Genomic DNA, 14,079 nt, shown 5'->3' on the forward strand with positions numbered 1-14,079 from the left:
TCCTTCAATCTCTTTTCCCCACGTCATCACCTTTTCATCCTGCCTTGTTTCTTCCTTAGCTCTCTTTCCATCCCTCTTCATCGCTGGCTATTTTCCCCTCCATCCATCGCTCTGTGTTTCTGCTTCCATTAGGGCGAAATGGAAAAAGTGACATCAGCTATTTGGTAAACGGAGAGAGATGGAGGGAGGGAGACACGGAGGAGATGAAACCCACTGCAGAAAAATGGCCGACAGGGGCTGCAAGAGTGACAATGGGAATGATTGTGAATGAAAGAAAAGAAAACAAGAAGAGGAGGAAGAGCTGACAGGGGTGCGAGAATATTGGAGACGGAAGTACGAGGTGGGGAGAGTCAGGGAGAGCTCCATCACAGAGACAGACAGAGAGACAGGAAGTTTCACCTCATTAACCCCGTAATGCAGAGTAAATATAAGTCTAAATGGAACAAAGACAGTATGTGTGCATGTATGTGTGTGTGTTTACTTCCAGGCATCTGTGGGAGTGAGTCCATGAAAGAATATCCCAGAATATCTATCTGTATTGTGTGTTTGTGTGTGTGCAATAAATTGCATCTGAAATAACTTTTTTGCACGTGGTTTTTCTGTTTGCTCTAGGATCATTTTTTCATCATGGATAAAAAGAGCAAAATATAAATCAGAGCACGTTAGTAGCTAAATGATAGATATAGTAAATTTTAAAGATGCCTTATTTGGGCTGCGAGTGCATTTTTCGGTGGGGTGGAGCCAAAGCTTTGTGTAAAAAAAAAAAAAAAACACTATATTTTTAAGGCAAACAGTAAGGTCAGGACAGACAGGTCGAGCGCACTGGACTGCTGTTGCTCCAAGTTGAATGCAGTTTAAATCAACCAGATTTCTGATGTAAATGTGCCTTTGGGTTTTCTAAAGATTCACAATGCAGGCCGACATTGTGGTTCAGTAGGCCTCATTTTGTGGAGCCTGTTCACCCTGTGACTGTTTGGGTTCACTTCAGGTTTCTACGGTTTCCTCCTACGCTCCAAACACAGTAGCCTTAGCCACAGGTGTGAGTGTGATTGCGGACGGTTGTTTGTCTTTCCATGTGGTCCTGCGATAAACAGGCCTCTTGTCACCTCTTCTCTTCAAGACAGCTAAAATACATATCAGCATGCACAGGAGGTGCACAATATTGAATAGCAATTCAACATTTGCCGGTTACTAATTTCACAAACTCAATGTCCCTTCTGCAGAACCTTTGCAGCAAACCCGCAGCTGAAAGTTTCTCTTTGCCAGCTTTCCAATGGTTCTCCCCCCTCCCTCCTGTTCTGGTTACCTGCAGCAGATAAGACTGTCAAAGTCCTGCAGATGGTTCATGCGAGTCAAACTTCAGAGTGCGGGCTCCATTCCTCCTTGTGTCATGTGTCACGCGGTTCTGGTATGTTTCTTCCAGGTGGTCCACCATATTAGTTTCTAGCCTGTCATCCTACTAACACTCACCTGTTGATAAATGTGGGTCAAGGACACAACACTGCAGCAGCATCATCTGATTCTAGGGGAGCTGCCTTCGTAGTATGTGATCCTCTCTGGTCACTCGACAGTGAGCCTCACTGGGTGGTCTGGGTGCCCTCTAGGACCACATCTTGGTCGCTTTGAATGGGCCCCCTTACAAACCACTGTGTGTGTGTGTGTGTGTGTGTGTGTGTGTGTGTGTGTGTGTGTGTGTGTGTGTGTGTGTGTGTGTGTCTATATATACATATATGTTTAGCTAGAGGTATAAGTGTCCCTGTTATAGAAATTCTATATAGAAATATAGTATGTTATTAGATGGAATCTGCAGACAGGAGAAAAATAGTTCTTGAAAATCGAAATATTTAATTATCTACAAAGGAAATGCTTTGTTGCAAATTTGAATGGTCCAATTTCTGAGGCCAAGTCTGCTTGAACAGGATCACTCAAATGGCTTTGTGTGTGTTTTTGTGTGCAGACCATGAGACAGCAGTCATTATAATACTGTATATTTGCAGTCAGTTCAAATCCAGAGAACAGTGACAGACTGAGGGATCATCAGGAGGAATCGTAAAACAAAAACAGGTAAACGCTCAATGTCGCTATCTACAATGTAATACCTCTTTAAACCCAACAACCCCCGCCCTACCCCGTCAAAAACTTTCATAGACATTTCAAATAGTAATAAACAAATAAAAACACTCAGTGGAATAAACAAAACTGCAACACAACAGTCTGCACTCGGAGTAGCTCTGAAAGGAAGGGGAGTCGAGCGCTTCTTGACGGAGCAGAGCAGAGGAGTGCTTCGTTTCTACAATGGATGTTGTCACATCACGGGCTGCTTTCAAGGATCAGCTAGAAAGTCCAGAAAGAAATCAAACTTAATTGAAGCAGCTCAATTAAGTGCTCCCTTTTTTCTTTTTCTTTTTTCATTTCGACACGCTCCAGAATCTACACTACTTCTTGTTAATGCAAATGCGGGATCAAAAGGTGAAAAGGTCCAAAGATGATGGAGAGAAGTCAAGGTACCTTTAGGATATAATATAGAGTCTAAAAATCACTCAGTTGTTATAAAAAAAAAAAGGGTTGTTCTTGTTGTTTTTTTTTTTCAACTTTAACATCATTTGAGAAACTGGTTTCACAGATCATGATGATAGAAAATACTTCAGACATTGAAAAGCTGCATTCAACATTATTCAGAGAAATAGCGTCTTAAAGATACAGGAGGTAAAGTAAAGTGTGTGTAGGAGCGAGGGAGGGGAAGGAGCAAGAGGAAGTGATTTATAGGAAGGAGAGGGATGATTCCAAAAAGAGGAATAGTAAAATAGGAGGAAGGAGAGATAAGGAGTGTTCAGGATAAAATAAGCCAAAGGAAAACACAAGAAAAATTTTCCCATGCATTTTTTTTTCTCAGTCCTTGTATGGAAAACAAAAATGAATGAAACATGGCAGACAGAAATAGCCCCCAATGTTGTTTTCCTTAGTTTTCCTCTTTTCCTGTAATTTTTTATTTTATTTTTTTCTCCCTAAGTCCCTCTTCCTTCGGTCCTGAGCTCCTCCGATTAGCTGATTACCATCCAATCAGAGTTCGATGGCAGCCAGCCAGTCAAGGTTGACCGAAGTCACGTCTAACGCAAATAGGCTTCGTCTGAAACCCTTTAGTTTCCAAAGCAATTAACATTTAGGGTTTTGATCAGTCCATTTGTATGTAACAAGACCAAACTGTCATTCTGTTCCATGTTCAGAGTATTTGTTGTATATCTTCACCCCCCCCACCCCTGCTATTCCTACTGCTGCTGGTTCACCAACTGACCAACGGCTGTTGCTTTGCGGAACCTCTCTTTCCCCCTCCGACTTTTCCTCGGAATGATGTTTTTACGTTTGTTACTTTCCAGGCTTTTCAAATAAAAACGGGTGTGACAGCAGACCTGGTGCGGAGAGAGGAAAAGGAGGAACAAACGGAGTGTAGGTCATCTCAAAAGAAGCAAGAGGATAAAGAAGTTGCAAGACAACTCCACCCTGGTGAGTCCAAATCAGGGTGCGTGGCTTCCAAAAGTCTTACAGTTCAAACCATTTTGAATTTTCTTGTAGTAAATATCGAGTCCCGCCGGGGGAGCTTGCTGGAGGGGGGGCTGGTGGAGTTTTGTGCAGGAGACAAGGGGCAGGTGGCAGGGAGTGGGAGTGGCTTCCTGGGGGCGGAGTCCTGTCTAGAACATCATGGGAGTCTTGAGGAATGCCCGGGATTCTGGGGAAAAATGGAAAAGAGAATTTTTAAAGGTTTGGACAATGAAAAACAGTTTTCAAAGTCCCTACAGTAGTTCCATCCATTATATGTAAACCTTGTATTGCTGTTATTAAGTGTGTTATTAATCAGCTTAAATGACAAATGTCATAAACTCAATTTCTAAAATCAAGATTATAAAAAAATCGACATCTTGTTAATATGATAATCTAATAATAGTAATAATAGTAATAATAATAATAATAATAATAATAATAATAATAATAATAAGAGGAATAAGAATATTTATGATGATGACGATTATATACTATTTTTAACGCGCTTTGTCAAATTAAAACCACAGTTTTAATTTGACGACTCGTGATTTCAAACCAATAAGAGATTTAAAGGCCCAGCATTTAACATTGTAAATCATCCACTTAAATGAAAATGAAAACAAAAAATATCTTTGTATACACTAATATGAAGCTTTTATATTTTACATAAAGAGTGGTGCCATGTGTGGCCATTTTGCACCTCTACCTGTCCACAACTTCCCTGAATGTGGATCTACTCTGGGTCATGAACTTCAATCCGACCTGACAGCCGGAATTAGATCAAGCGGGACTTCTGAAAACATGGACTGACGTTAACATTAACCGATTATATTCATCCATCCATCTACTATATCCACTTCCTCCTGCACTCGGGGTTGCGGGGCACTGATTGTATTCAGTTCATGCAAATATAATAATTTCCCTTCAATTACTGAATCTCTTAAAACACAATGCCATCAAGGAGACGTGTAACTAATTTAAAGTATAAAGAAAAGCATTTTTATATATACATTTGTTTTTTGTTTTTTTAAATATGCTTTAATTTTCCACAAAATGTTACAAAGCTGCAGATCAAATGCCACCGTAATTTAAAATGTAGGGATCTGAAGTCCCTCAACCAAATGTAGGAATACTGTCAATTGGTGCTGGTTGTGAAGGCAAAGAAAGGAACCTGGCAAACACTGATGGATATCTGTCGGGGCAGAAGCTGCGGTTGTTTTGCCGTTCTCAGCAGGAAGGTGAATGTTTTAGGGATCTCAAAGTTCTGCTAAAGCGCGATCAGACTCATGGTAGCAGTAGTGGAAATGTTGCTGCTCATTATTTTAAATGAGTCCCACATGTTCCGTCTTGTTACCACCAGCTTGAGACAACACGGGGACATAAAAAGCAGTAAACCAGTCGAAAAACAAAAGAGCCTTGAGCTTTTTGCAACACAAACCCTGCGACGGAAAGACACTGACCTCCAAAACACATTCGCTGCGAAACTGGAGCGGCATGACGGGATTCGAACAAACGCTTTGAATCACAACACCTAGTTTTAATGTTGTTGCTGATTTGAGCATCCCTGCATATATTTTTTTTCACCTGCTTCCACCAACCGACCTGCCAGTGACGTGCGATTTGAATGCGACCTCGCGTGTTGTGCGTGCACTCTGTGCCAAGATCATGATTATTAAACGGGGCCGCAGCACTCGAGCTCAAAGTGTTGCTCCCCTTCAAAACGCAGCATCCGTTTTATGATAGAAATCTCATTTCTCCAATTTTGCCGCGGTCTGCTCTCTCTCTCCCTCTCTCCCTCTCTCCCTCTCATTTCACCTCCGACGTTCTCCTTCCGCTCCCCGCGGTGCTGTTGGCGCTCCCGCACGCACGCACGCAGGCACGCACGCGGACTTTGCAGACAACAGAAACACACAGGCGCGCGCACCTTCCTCTCCCTGCGGTGTCATTGTTTTCTGCGAACGTTGCAAAGTGTTTACATTTCTGCATAACAGCAACCATAAAGCCGGCCTCCCTCCTCGCTCCTCCGCTCTCATCCCGCGCTCCTCTGCCTCTCGCCCTCCACCACTTTTTGTCCTCCACTTTGTCACCGCCGCACCCTCTCATTTTGTCCTCTAGCCCGCTCTTTTTTAAGATCTGAAACAGGTCTCTGTGTTGGGATGGAGGGTGTGTGTGTGTGTGTGTGTGTGTGTGTGTGTGTGTGTGTGTGTGTGTGTGTGTGTGTTGGGGGGGTTAAAAAAACTTTCTTAAATTTTCTCTTTCATCTGGCGCTCCGCCGAGGTTTCCTCCTTCGTATTCCCTGCCTTCCCTCCTTTTCATCCCCCCCGTCTCCTGCCCTTCCCTATTTTTATCACTCCTCCATCCACTCCAGCCCCCTCCTCTCCTCCTCTTTCATCCCTCTGTTCTACATGCATCCTCCTTCCTCCTCGCCTCCTCCCCTCTGCTCCCTCCTGTCCTCTACCTGTTCATCTGATAATATTTCATCCCGACCCATTCTTCCCTATGAACTCTTCCTACCCCAACTTTCCAGGTTTCCCGTTTCATTTTTCATTGGGTCCTTTTATTTATGTATTTACTTATTTTTTTATTTGTTTTTTTTACATTAAATTGAGATCTGCATGGCCTAAAATAATAATGATGGCCACACAACGGAATGTGACTTTGTGATTCTACAAAAATTGCAAGCTAAAATTTAAATCTGCAAAACTGAAAGGATTTATGAATGAATAGAAATAAAATCTATTCTTCTATTATTATTATTATTAATATTATTATCATTATTGTTAATGAGAGATTTGTACGAGAATCATTTTCCTTCCCAGTGTTTCCTCTTCTCCTCTCTTCTCTTCTCTTCTGTCAAAATGTTTCCCTGGCAGTCCTGCTTCCTCGCCTCTCCCATCGCTATCCGTCACTATAAAGCGCACCTCCAGATTGTGTTTGTGTGTTTCCTGGTTTAAAAATGATGCTGACCTGCCGTCGTTAGAAGTCTATCAGCTGGGTGCAGGAAATGTCACCAGGTCTGGGAACAGGGTCACATTCTTCAACTTCCTCTTGAGGAATCTCCTAATCCCGCTCCCATTCCCACACTTCTCCCCACATCCACCGTCTTCACCTTTGCTCATCTCGCTCCTTTTTCTTCTTTTTTTTTTACTTCCTCCTTCCCTGTCCACTTGCTCTTGCGGCTCCCTATTCCTTCCTTCTTTTACACCTTTTCCATCTCTATCCTTTCCTCACCCCTTAATTACACAGTCTCTTCTCCCCAACCATTTTTCCATACTGGTCTTCTCTTCTTCTTGTTTCTCCTCCCCTGCTGAGCTCACCCCAATTTCTGTGTATCCCTCTCATCACTCTTTTGCCTCACTTCCTACTCCCTCTCTCTGCTCTCTCCTGCCTTCCTACCTTCTTTCCTCATGGTTTGCTCTACTTCCCAGACAGCCGTACCCTTTCCCTCCTTTCTGTTCTACACCTCTTCCGCTCATCCCCTATTCAATTTCCCTGCCTACATCGTGTCCATTTGTTTCACTTGACCTTTGCTTGCCTTTATTCCATGTTCTGTTTTGCACATCTTCTCTTGTATCCTCCTTTTGTCCTACTTATTTGCCTGCTTCCTCATCCGCCCGCTGATGTTTATTTATTAATGGATTGGATTGTCTTCCATTGCTCCCCTCCTTCCTTCCCTCTTCCCCCAAATCCCTCCTACACTTCTTCTACCTTTCTTCACTCCCCTCTTATGCCCTCTCTCCTTCCGCCATCCTCGCGCACCGCGATCCTGACTGTTTTGTACAGCCAATTAGTTCTTAAACAACCAACAGAAACCTTTTTAACCCTCCCTCTTCGTTCCTCGCTCTCTCCCCTGCTCCTCATTTCTGCCTCTCTGTTCTCTCTATCCCTCTCTTTCTGATTGTAATGCGATGTCTTTCTTTGTATTCAGCAGTTTTCTCCACACTCGTTAATTAAGAGTGTGGAAGGTGAGGGAGGCGAGGGAGATCATGTGTGTGTGTAAACCACCGTAGGTGCAAAATGCTTTTATGGCAGTAGGGATGAGTGTGTGTGTGTTTGTCAGTGTGAGCAGGGCAGCAAAGGGGTCCTACTGGGCCAATCAACATTAATGAAATCAGGTGTGCGTGTGTGTGTGTGTGTGTGCGCGCGCGTGTGTGTGTGTTGGAGTGCTTGGCTTGCAGAAGAGAGGGGATCTAAAAGGGGTCTAAAGAGGAGAGAGAGCTAATTAGAGTTCCCTGTCTCACCAGAGTGTGGATCACACATACACTACAATGCACAGGCAAGCATAGATATAGAGCGCACGTGAGCACGCATGCACGCGCGCGCGCGCACACACACGCACGCACGCTGAGCCTGTAGATATTCATTTATACACATGCAGAGTTTCAAGTGAAGGTTTTCAATGTCAGGGAGGACTGAGCACAGCTGGTGGAAAGACGACAACACATGCATACTAACACACGAGTGCGCGCGCAGAGACACACACACACAATCGTGGGCACTGTACTTGTGAGGATCCTCATTGGCATAATGCATTGCCAGGTCCATAACTCTAACCTACAGCTACTTCTGAGTCTTCACCCTCAGGTGCGTTACACAGGTTGAGAGACTTTTCACCCCGAGGCTCAGAGGAAATCTCTTCCACTTGTGTTTTCACTGGGAAGTGGAATTCTGTTGTTCTTCCGGTTCACACTGATTTGAGCATTTGGCTGCATGTTTGCAGCACAGTGTATTCCTTGTTTGTTCCATCTGCCTCGGATGGCAAGCAATCATTTTAACGTTCCTGATCAAGACTATGTTAACAGAATTCCGCAATATGGGAGTGCTGTTAAACTGAGCCCTGTCATTAATTCTGAGAATGAAGAACGTGATGTTGCTTTTATACAACAGTTCTGCCACTTGACAGTATCAAATACTTTGACTTGTTTGGGTTGTTTTCTGTCATTTAATTGGCTAACACAAATAGTTGACCAACTGCACCCGGCTGACCATTACTAGTGATTACAAACCAGACTTCCTGTTGTTGCTAATGAGACTCCTATGGTTGGACTCCAGTGACTGTGCTTTACAGCAGTCATTTGGTAACTGGAGAGCTCTATATATCTGGGACACGAACAAGCGCTGTTTTGTTTTTCTTCATCAGACTTTGAGACTGTTGCCACATGCTTCAATTATTTTGGGAGTGGAGAGATTGAGGAGCCCCTCGCTTTCCTCCTCCTCAGACAAAAATGTTCTTCTCGCTTCCAGAAAGGTCGCAGTTGATCTCACGTCTCTCTAAACCTCGCAGTGATGTCAGGAAACCCCCAGCAGATCCACACTGAGCCACTGTAGTTACATGGTGGAGCATCATCAGCTCCTCACAAATGAACCCACTCTTCATGTAAATAAAAACGTTTACTTCTTATTAGTAAATGAAAACAGTCACTTAAACTTGTGTAACTTAATCAATTATTATTATTGTCAAAAGACAAACAAGCAATAAAAAAAGTGGCCATACTAAAAGCTTTTTAGTTTTCAAAATATTTGAAATGTTAATATACTATATAATATATATTTTGAATTTTTGTAGCTTTGTAAAGCTTTGATTATGATTTTTTTTATTATTCTATTGTTGAGGCTTATAAATGCAAAAAAAAGTGTCACACACAAATTATACATGCTGACATAAACTCAATGAAAAATTTCCAAACACATGTTCACATGTGTGTCTGCTAAGGTGCACATCAAAGAGAGGCCACAATGTCTCTCTGCCTAATGTCTCCACTAATCTAGCTGGGGCCCCAACACACACATATGCTCACCATGTGTGTGTGTCTGTGTGTGTGTGTGTGCGCGCGCGTGTGTGTGTGTGTGTGTGTGTGTGTGTGTGTGTGTGTGTGTGTGTTTGCATCTGAAGTCTTTGAACACAACTTGTGTAGACTTTCATACCTGTTAATCTGTGGCATGTGGGCTATGATCAGCATGACTCTGCATGCTGAGTGTGTGTCTGACTGTGTGTGTTTTGTGATATTTTTTTATTGTTTGTTTGCGTGTGCACGTTCAGGTACCTTGTACAGCGCCGTTGTCTTGCTGGTTTCCATTAAGTTCAGGTTTATCCTCGGCTACAGCAGCGTCTGGTATGAAACACAAAGACAGGACACAGTCTCAGTGGGTAAGCCAATAAAAAAAGAAAAAAACCCAGTGCCACCTTGAAGCTCAAAAACAAACTGAATTTACAAAGGAAGCAAAGCCGCAAGCACCCATTTGTCTGGAGAATTACATTTTGGAAAGTATTTTGTTTTATTTGGTCCGAATTCTAAAAGCATTTCCCTTATTGTTTCAAAAACAAACAAAAAAACATGAATGCTCTCAGGATAATTCAATTTGTCAAGGGAGCTGTTTGGGGTAAATTACTCGTGATAGTTAGAGCTTGTGTAAGTCATCAGCAATCACAGATTTTCTAAATAAATGAAAACAACCTGGGAAGAAGATCAAAGTGAGATCACTTTGCTGCAGCTACAAATTATTAAGTCATTAATAAATAGCAGTTTGACATATTTTTTTTCTCCCCTCAAATGATTTTACATTAAATGAGCCTGTTACAGATTTGCACTTTGTTGAATTCTTCTTTTTTTCCCAGCCGCTCAGTCACATTTTGAAATACACTCCGTTGCTTTAAGTGTCTCCGCTTTCAAAAGATCAATTTAAAGAGACAGTGATAGAAATGCCAAAACCTGAAAACTTGTAGTTTGCAAAATCATTTTTATGCTCATAGGTAGGATTTTCATGCAAAAAGAGTGACTGACTCTCCAGACTGAAAATGGAGATGTGTTTCCTGACCAAGTTGCGACGTAGCAAACACTGTATGCAGACTGTCTTTGAGCCAATGCATTGCCATGTCATGACGAGCTACTTTAGCTACTGATTAGCTCTTTGTGGTAAAAAGCGATTGAACATTCTGCTAATTTCAGTTAGTTCACTTTCCTGTTAACTGCTAAAAAAAAAAAAAAAGGTGTCCGCAGGATGTTTAAGGCTGAGGGGCGAAATGATGGCAGTGCAGACATGAACCTTTTTCCCACCGTTCATGATGTTGTTGTTGGCAGCGTGCAGCGGCTCAGGAGAAGGCGAGGACGAGGACGAGTTCTTCAGGGCGTCCTCCACTCTCTCCCGCCTCTTTGACTCAAACTCCAGCGCCTCCTGCAGCTTCCTCTTGGCCTTCTTTTCCTTCTTCAGACGCTTCTGGATGGAGGCTGAGGAAACAGTCGACCAGGAGCCAGAATAAGGACCACATGGTTTTAAAATACAAGCTTTGCGCCTGTCTGACGGCTTAAGAGAGCACTTTAAAAGGCCTGCGGATGTGAGTCAGACCTCTGCTCTGTAGTTCGGAAGTGAGCTGTCGCTCCAGACTCTCTCTCATTTCCCTTTCTCGGTAGAGCTCCATCTTCAGCTCTCGCTTCTCGGCCTGGATCTGTTTGTCCTGCACACGGGCGTTCTCCACGGCCACCTTCAGCAGGCCCTGGAATCAGACAAGGGCGTAAAAATGTGGTCAGAGACAAGAAAGGAAGAAAAACCCTTTTGCTTTCACACTGAAATTGATTCTAACCCCAAGCCGTACCAGCTTTTTCTCATCTATGACAGCACGTATTGGGTCCTACCTGTATGTTGGTAAGCAGAGTCTCCACTGAAGACAGGCCATCAGCAAACAGGAATGGAGCAGGGAAGCCTGGGGGCAGGGCTTGTCCCAAAGGAGAATCCTCTGGAGAGCAAAACATACAATATTAACTTACAAAATGCCACCAGCACCTTCGTCCTCATAGCAGTGAACTAACGCTTAGGATTAGCATGCTGTTTCGTTGTTTTTTTTTCATTTGTGTATATCAGTATTATATATATGATCAAAATTTTCTTCTTCAACTTTTCTTCTTCTACAACTATCAAAGTAGAGAAGAAGTTAAATTGCCAAGAGATTTTCTCTTTACCCATATTTACTTTAGGCTATGCCATCATCTTCATGCCTGGTCTTATAAGTAGTGAATTGTGTGTGTGTGTGTGTGTGTGTGTGTGTGTGTGTGTGTGTGTGTGCCCCCCTATCAGCAATGTTGTGATGAGCCTGGAGTTTATGAAATGTTGATGTTTACGAAGGTATAAAAGGCAACGAAGCAGCTTCGGAGAAATCAATTACACACACATACACACAGGTTAAGGCTGTTAGTATTCAGACGATCATGTGGGGTACTAATTGGCAAGGATTAAAGACATCCTTGATTTTGTGCGAGTGTGTGTTTGTGCGCGTTCATTGCGTTGCGTCACAGTGTCTGATCAGCCATTAATGCCTAACACACTGACAACTGGGTTAACTCTGCTGTGAAATTAACACTGATTAAGATGCACACTAACACACACGGACGCACAAACGAGCGCACACAGAGGCGTGCGTGCGCGCACACACACACACACACACGCACACACAGAGTCTCGATCCTGCTACTCTACCTTTCTATACTTATTTGCCTCATCTTCATCTTTCCATGCTTCTTACTTCTATACTTCCATTTTCCCTCCTACTTCTAAGTCTGTTCATGAATCCCTGCCCTTCACGTTTTCCATAACAGCCAACTTTTTTTCTTTTTTCAAAAAAAAAGAAAGAGAAACTCTTCAGTCAAGTTTGAAAATAACTTTCAAATCAAACCTCAAACATTTAAAACACATAGGGCCAGATCCAGAAAAAAAATAGACACGCAGCACTGTTGCTAACTGGGCCTCGTTTTCCGCATTTTTTGTAAGGTCAGTGGATGGGACGCAGGTTTTTTTTTTTACCTAATTGGTGCAGGTTTTCTGCCGCAAAACCCAGACAATCGCTCGGTGGATCTGCTCCATAGTCATTGGTAATAAAGCTAAAGCGCCATTAGTAATATTTCCAAACATTAGAGTAAAAATTTGGTCAGTCTTGGGCATTTCTGGTATCTAAAAATATTGGTACAATTTAATAGAGCAACGAGCACACATGAAAACACAACACCTTCATCGCATTCACTTAGTGCTCTTGCTACAGAAAGTGGTTGAGGCAGAAACACCCCGACATGAATGATCGCCCCACCTCCAATTCAAGAGGAGGTCAGTGGCATTCGGACTATCCCGGTCAGAGAACCTGGAATATCCTCTTTATTCTTTTAAGATCGAGCTCCTCTGAGTAGCAGCGACAGCTTTTCTTTGTGGCCCCTATTGATTTGAAAGAAATTCTCCCCTCCCCTGCTCTCGCTGCTGTCCGCGCTGGAGCCACGGGAGTACGAATGGAGTGGAAAACCAACGGGACGAGGTGGAGAGGATTAGTTGAAAACCAAATGTGTTGCAAGAATGGAAAATATACAGAGTGATGGAGGGAGGAGAGGCCCCACATGCTTTTAGTGTGTGACCCTCTGACCCCTTTTAACCGTGCCTCCTTCACTTAGCCGCCCTCTCTCCATCTATCTCACCCTCCTTCATTCGTCTGATTGATGGCTCTGAGACAGGTGATCAATAGGGGAGGGGGCCGAACATCCTGACGCTTCTGTTTCTCTGTTTGTGTGTCTGTGCGTTTGTCTCCCAGAGTGTTTCAATCTGCGTGTGTGTGTGTGTGTGTGTGTAAATACAGTACACAACCAAGGCCCTCCTAAGTGAGAACCAATTTGTCAGTTGTCCAAACTAAATGGGTAAAGGTTTAGATTAAGCTGGATGATAGATTATCCCCATTTATGAGCGTCACTTACTTCTGCTGTTCACAAGCACAAGTGTTTATGTGCATTTAGGAGAATCCCTGTTTGTGTGTGGACATATGTTGCGTATGTGTGTGTGTGTGTGTGTGTGGTCTGACCTTTGTCCTTTGTTATTTTCTTGATAGGTGCAGCGGGGCTGGGCAGTGTAACATCTGGATCAGCAGAGCCCAGGCCTGCAGGGAAGCAGGGACACCAAGTTTGTATCTATCTTCCACAAACTGGCTTATTTATAGGGTTTTCCTTATTCGCTTATCTGGCTGTACTTGCCGTCAGAACACACATTTGTGATATCAAAGTTGCCTTTTTTTTGCAGCTTCCTACGTTAGCACGCCAAAGAAGTGAAAGATGAACTTTTTTTGTTTTCCACCAAGATCAGTGACGGATGGAGACACATTATTGTGAGAGAAGCAACGTGAACTCCCCTGAAAAGGGGATCTCTGACTAATTCTTGCGCCGCAGCTTTTTCATGGTCATCACATCTTTTGTGTGTGTGTGCGTGTGTGTGTGCGCGCGCGCGTGTGTGTGTGTGTGTGTGTGTGTGTGTGTGTGTGTGTGTGTGTGTGTGTTTGTACCTAATCCTAATCTATCAGGCGAGCTGGAGGCCGAGCTGCTGGGCTGTGACTGCAGAGGAGTGTTGGCCTCATCGACAGAGGGAGAGAGGGATGGACTGTCACACACCCTCTCCTGGAAAAGGACAATGAATGGGAAGAGGAAATTTCAAGTTTATTAGTGCTGATCTTGATGACAGATAGATCATGCATTTTCATTGTGTGATTTTTCTTTCGGTCATGCTAACACTGATTGATGTGAACTT

General features: G+C 43.3%; 1 protein-coding gene across 2 annotated transcripts in view; it reads right to left on the reverse strand.

Annotated features, from left to right (window-relative positions):
- Positions 1-1,972: 1,972 nt before the first annotated feature.
- dachb (dachshund b) overlaps positions 1,973-14,079 on the reverse strand; it is a 71,801-nt gene continuing 59,694 nt past the window's right edge. Inside the window, exons 6-12 of one of the 2 annotated variants that reach the window (XM_076034191.1) lie at positions 13,838-13,949; positions 13,364-13,438; positions 11,169-11,269; positions 10,882-11,029; positions 10,593-10,763; positions 9,582-9,647; positions 1,973-3,724 (exon numbers count right to left, since the gene is read on the reverse strand). In XM_076034191.1, coding sequence (XP_075890306.1) covers positions 3,687-3,724; positions 9,582-9,647; positions 10,593-10,763; positions 10,882-11,029; positions 11,169-11,269; positions 13,364-13,438; positions 13,838-13,949 — 711 coding nt within the window. In that variant the 3' untranslated portion in view covers positions 1,973-3,686. Of the gene's footprint in view, positions 3,725-9,581; positions 9,648-10,592; positions 10,764-10,881; positions 11,030-11,168; positions 11,270-13,363; positions 13,442-13,837; positions 13,950-14,079 lie in introns of both variants that reach the window. The other variant, XM_076034190.1, reaches the window with a different exon arrangement.

Source organism: Nelusetta ayraudi, unplaced genomic scaffold (assembly GCF_046127955.1).
Source record: "Nelusetta ayraudi isolate G7.1 ecotype Tasmania unplaced genomic scaffold, CSIRO-AGI_Nayr_v1 ptg000042l, whole genome shotgun sequence".
Lineage (NCBI taxonomy): Eukaryota > Metazoa > Chordata > Actinopteri > Tetraodontiformes > Monacanthidae > Nelusetta > Nelusetta ayraudi.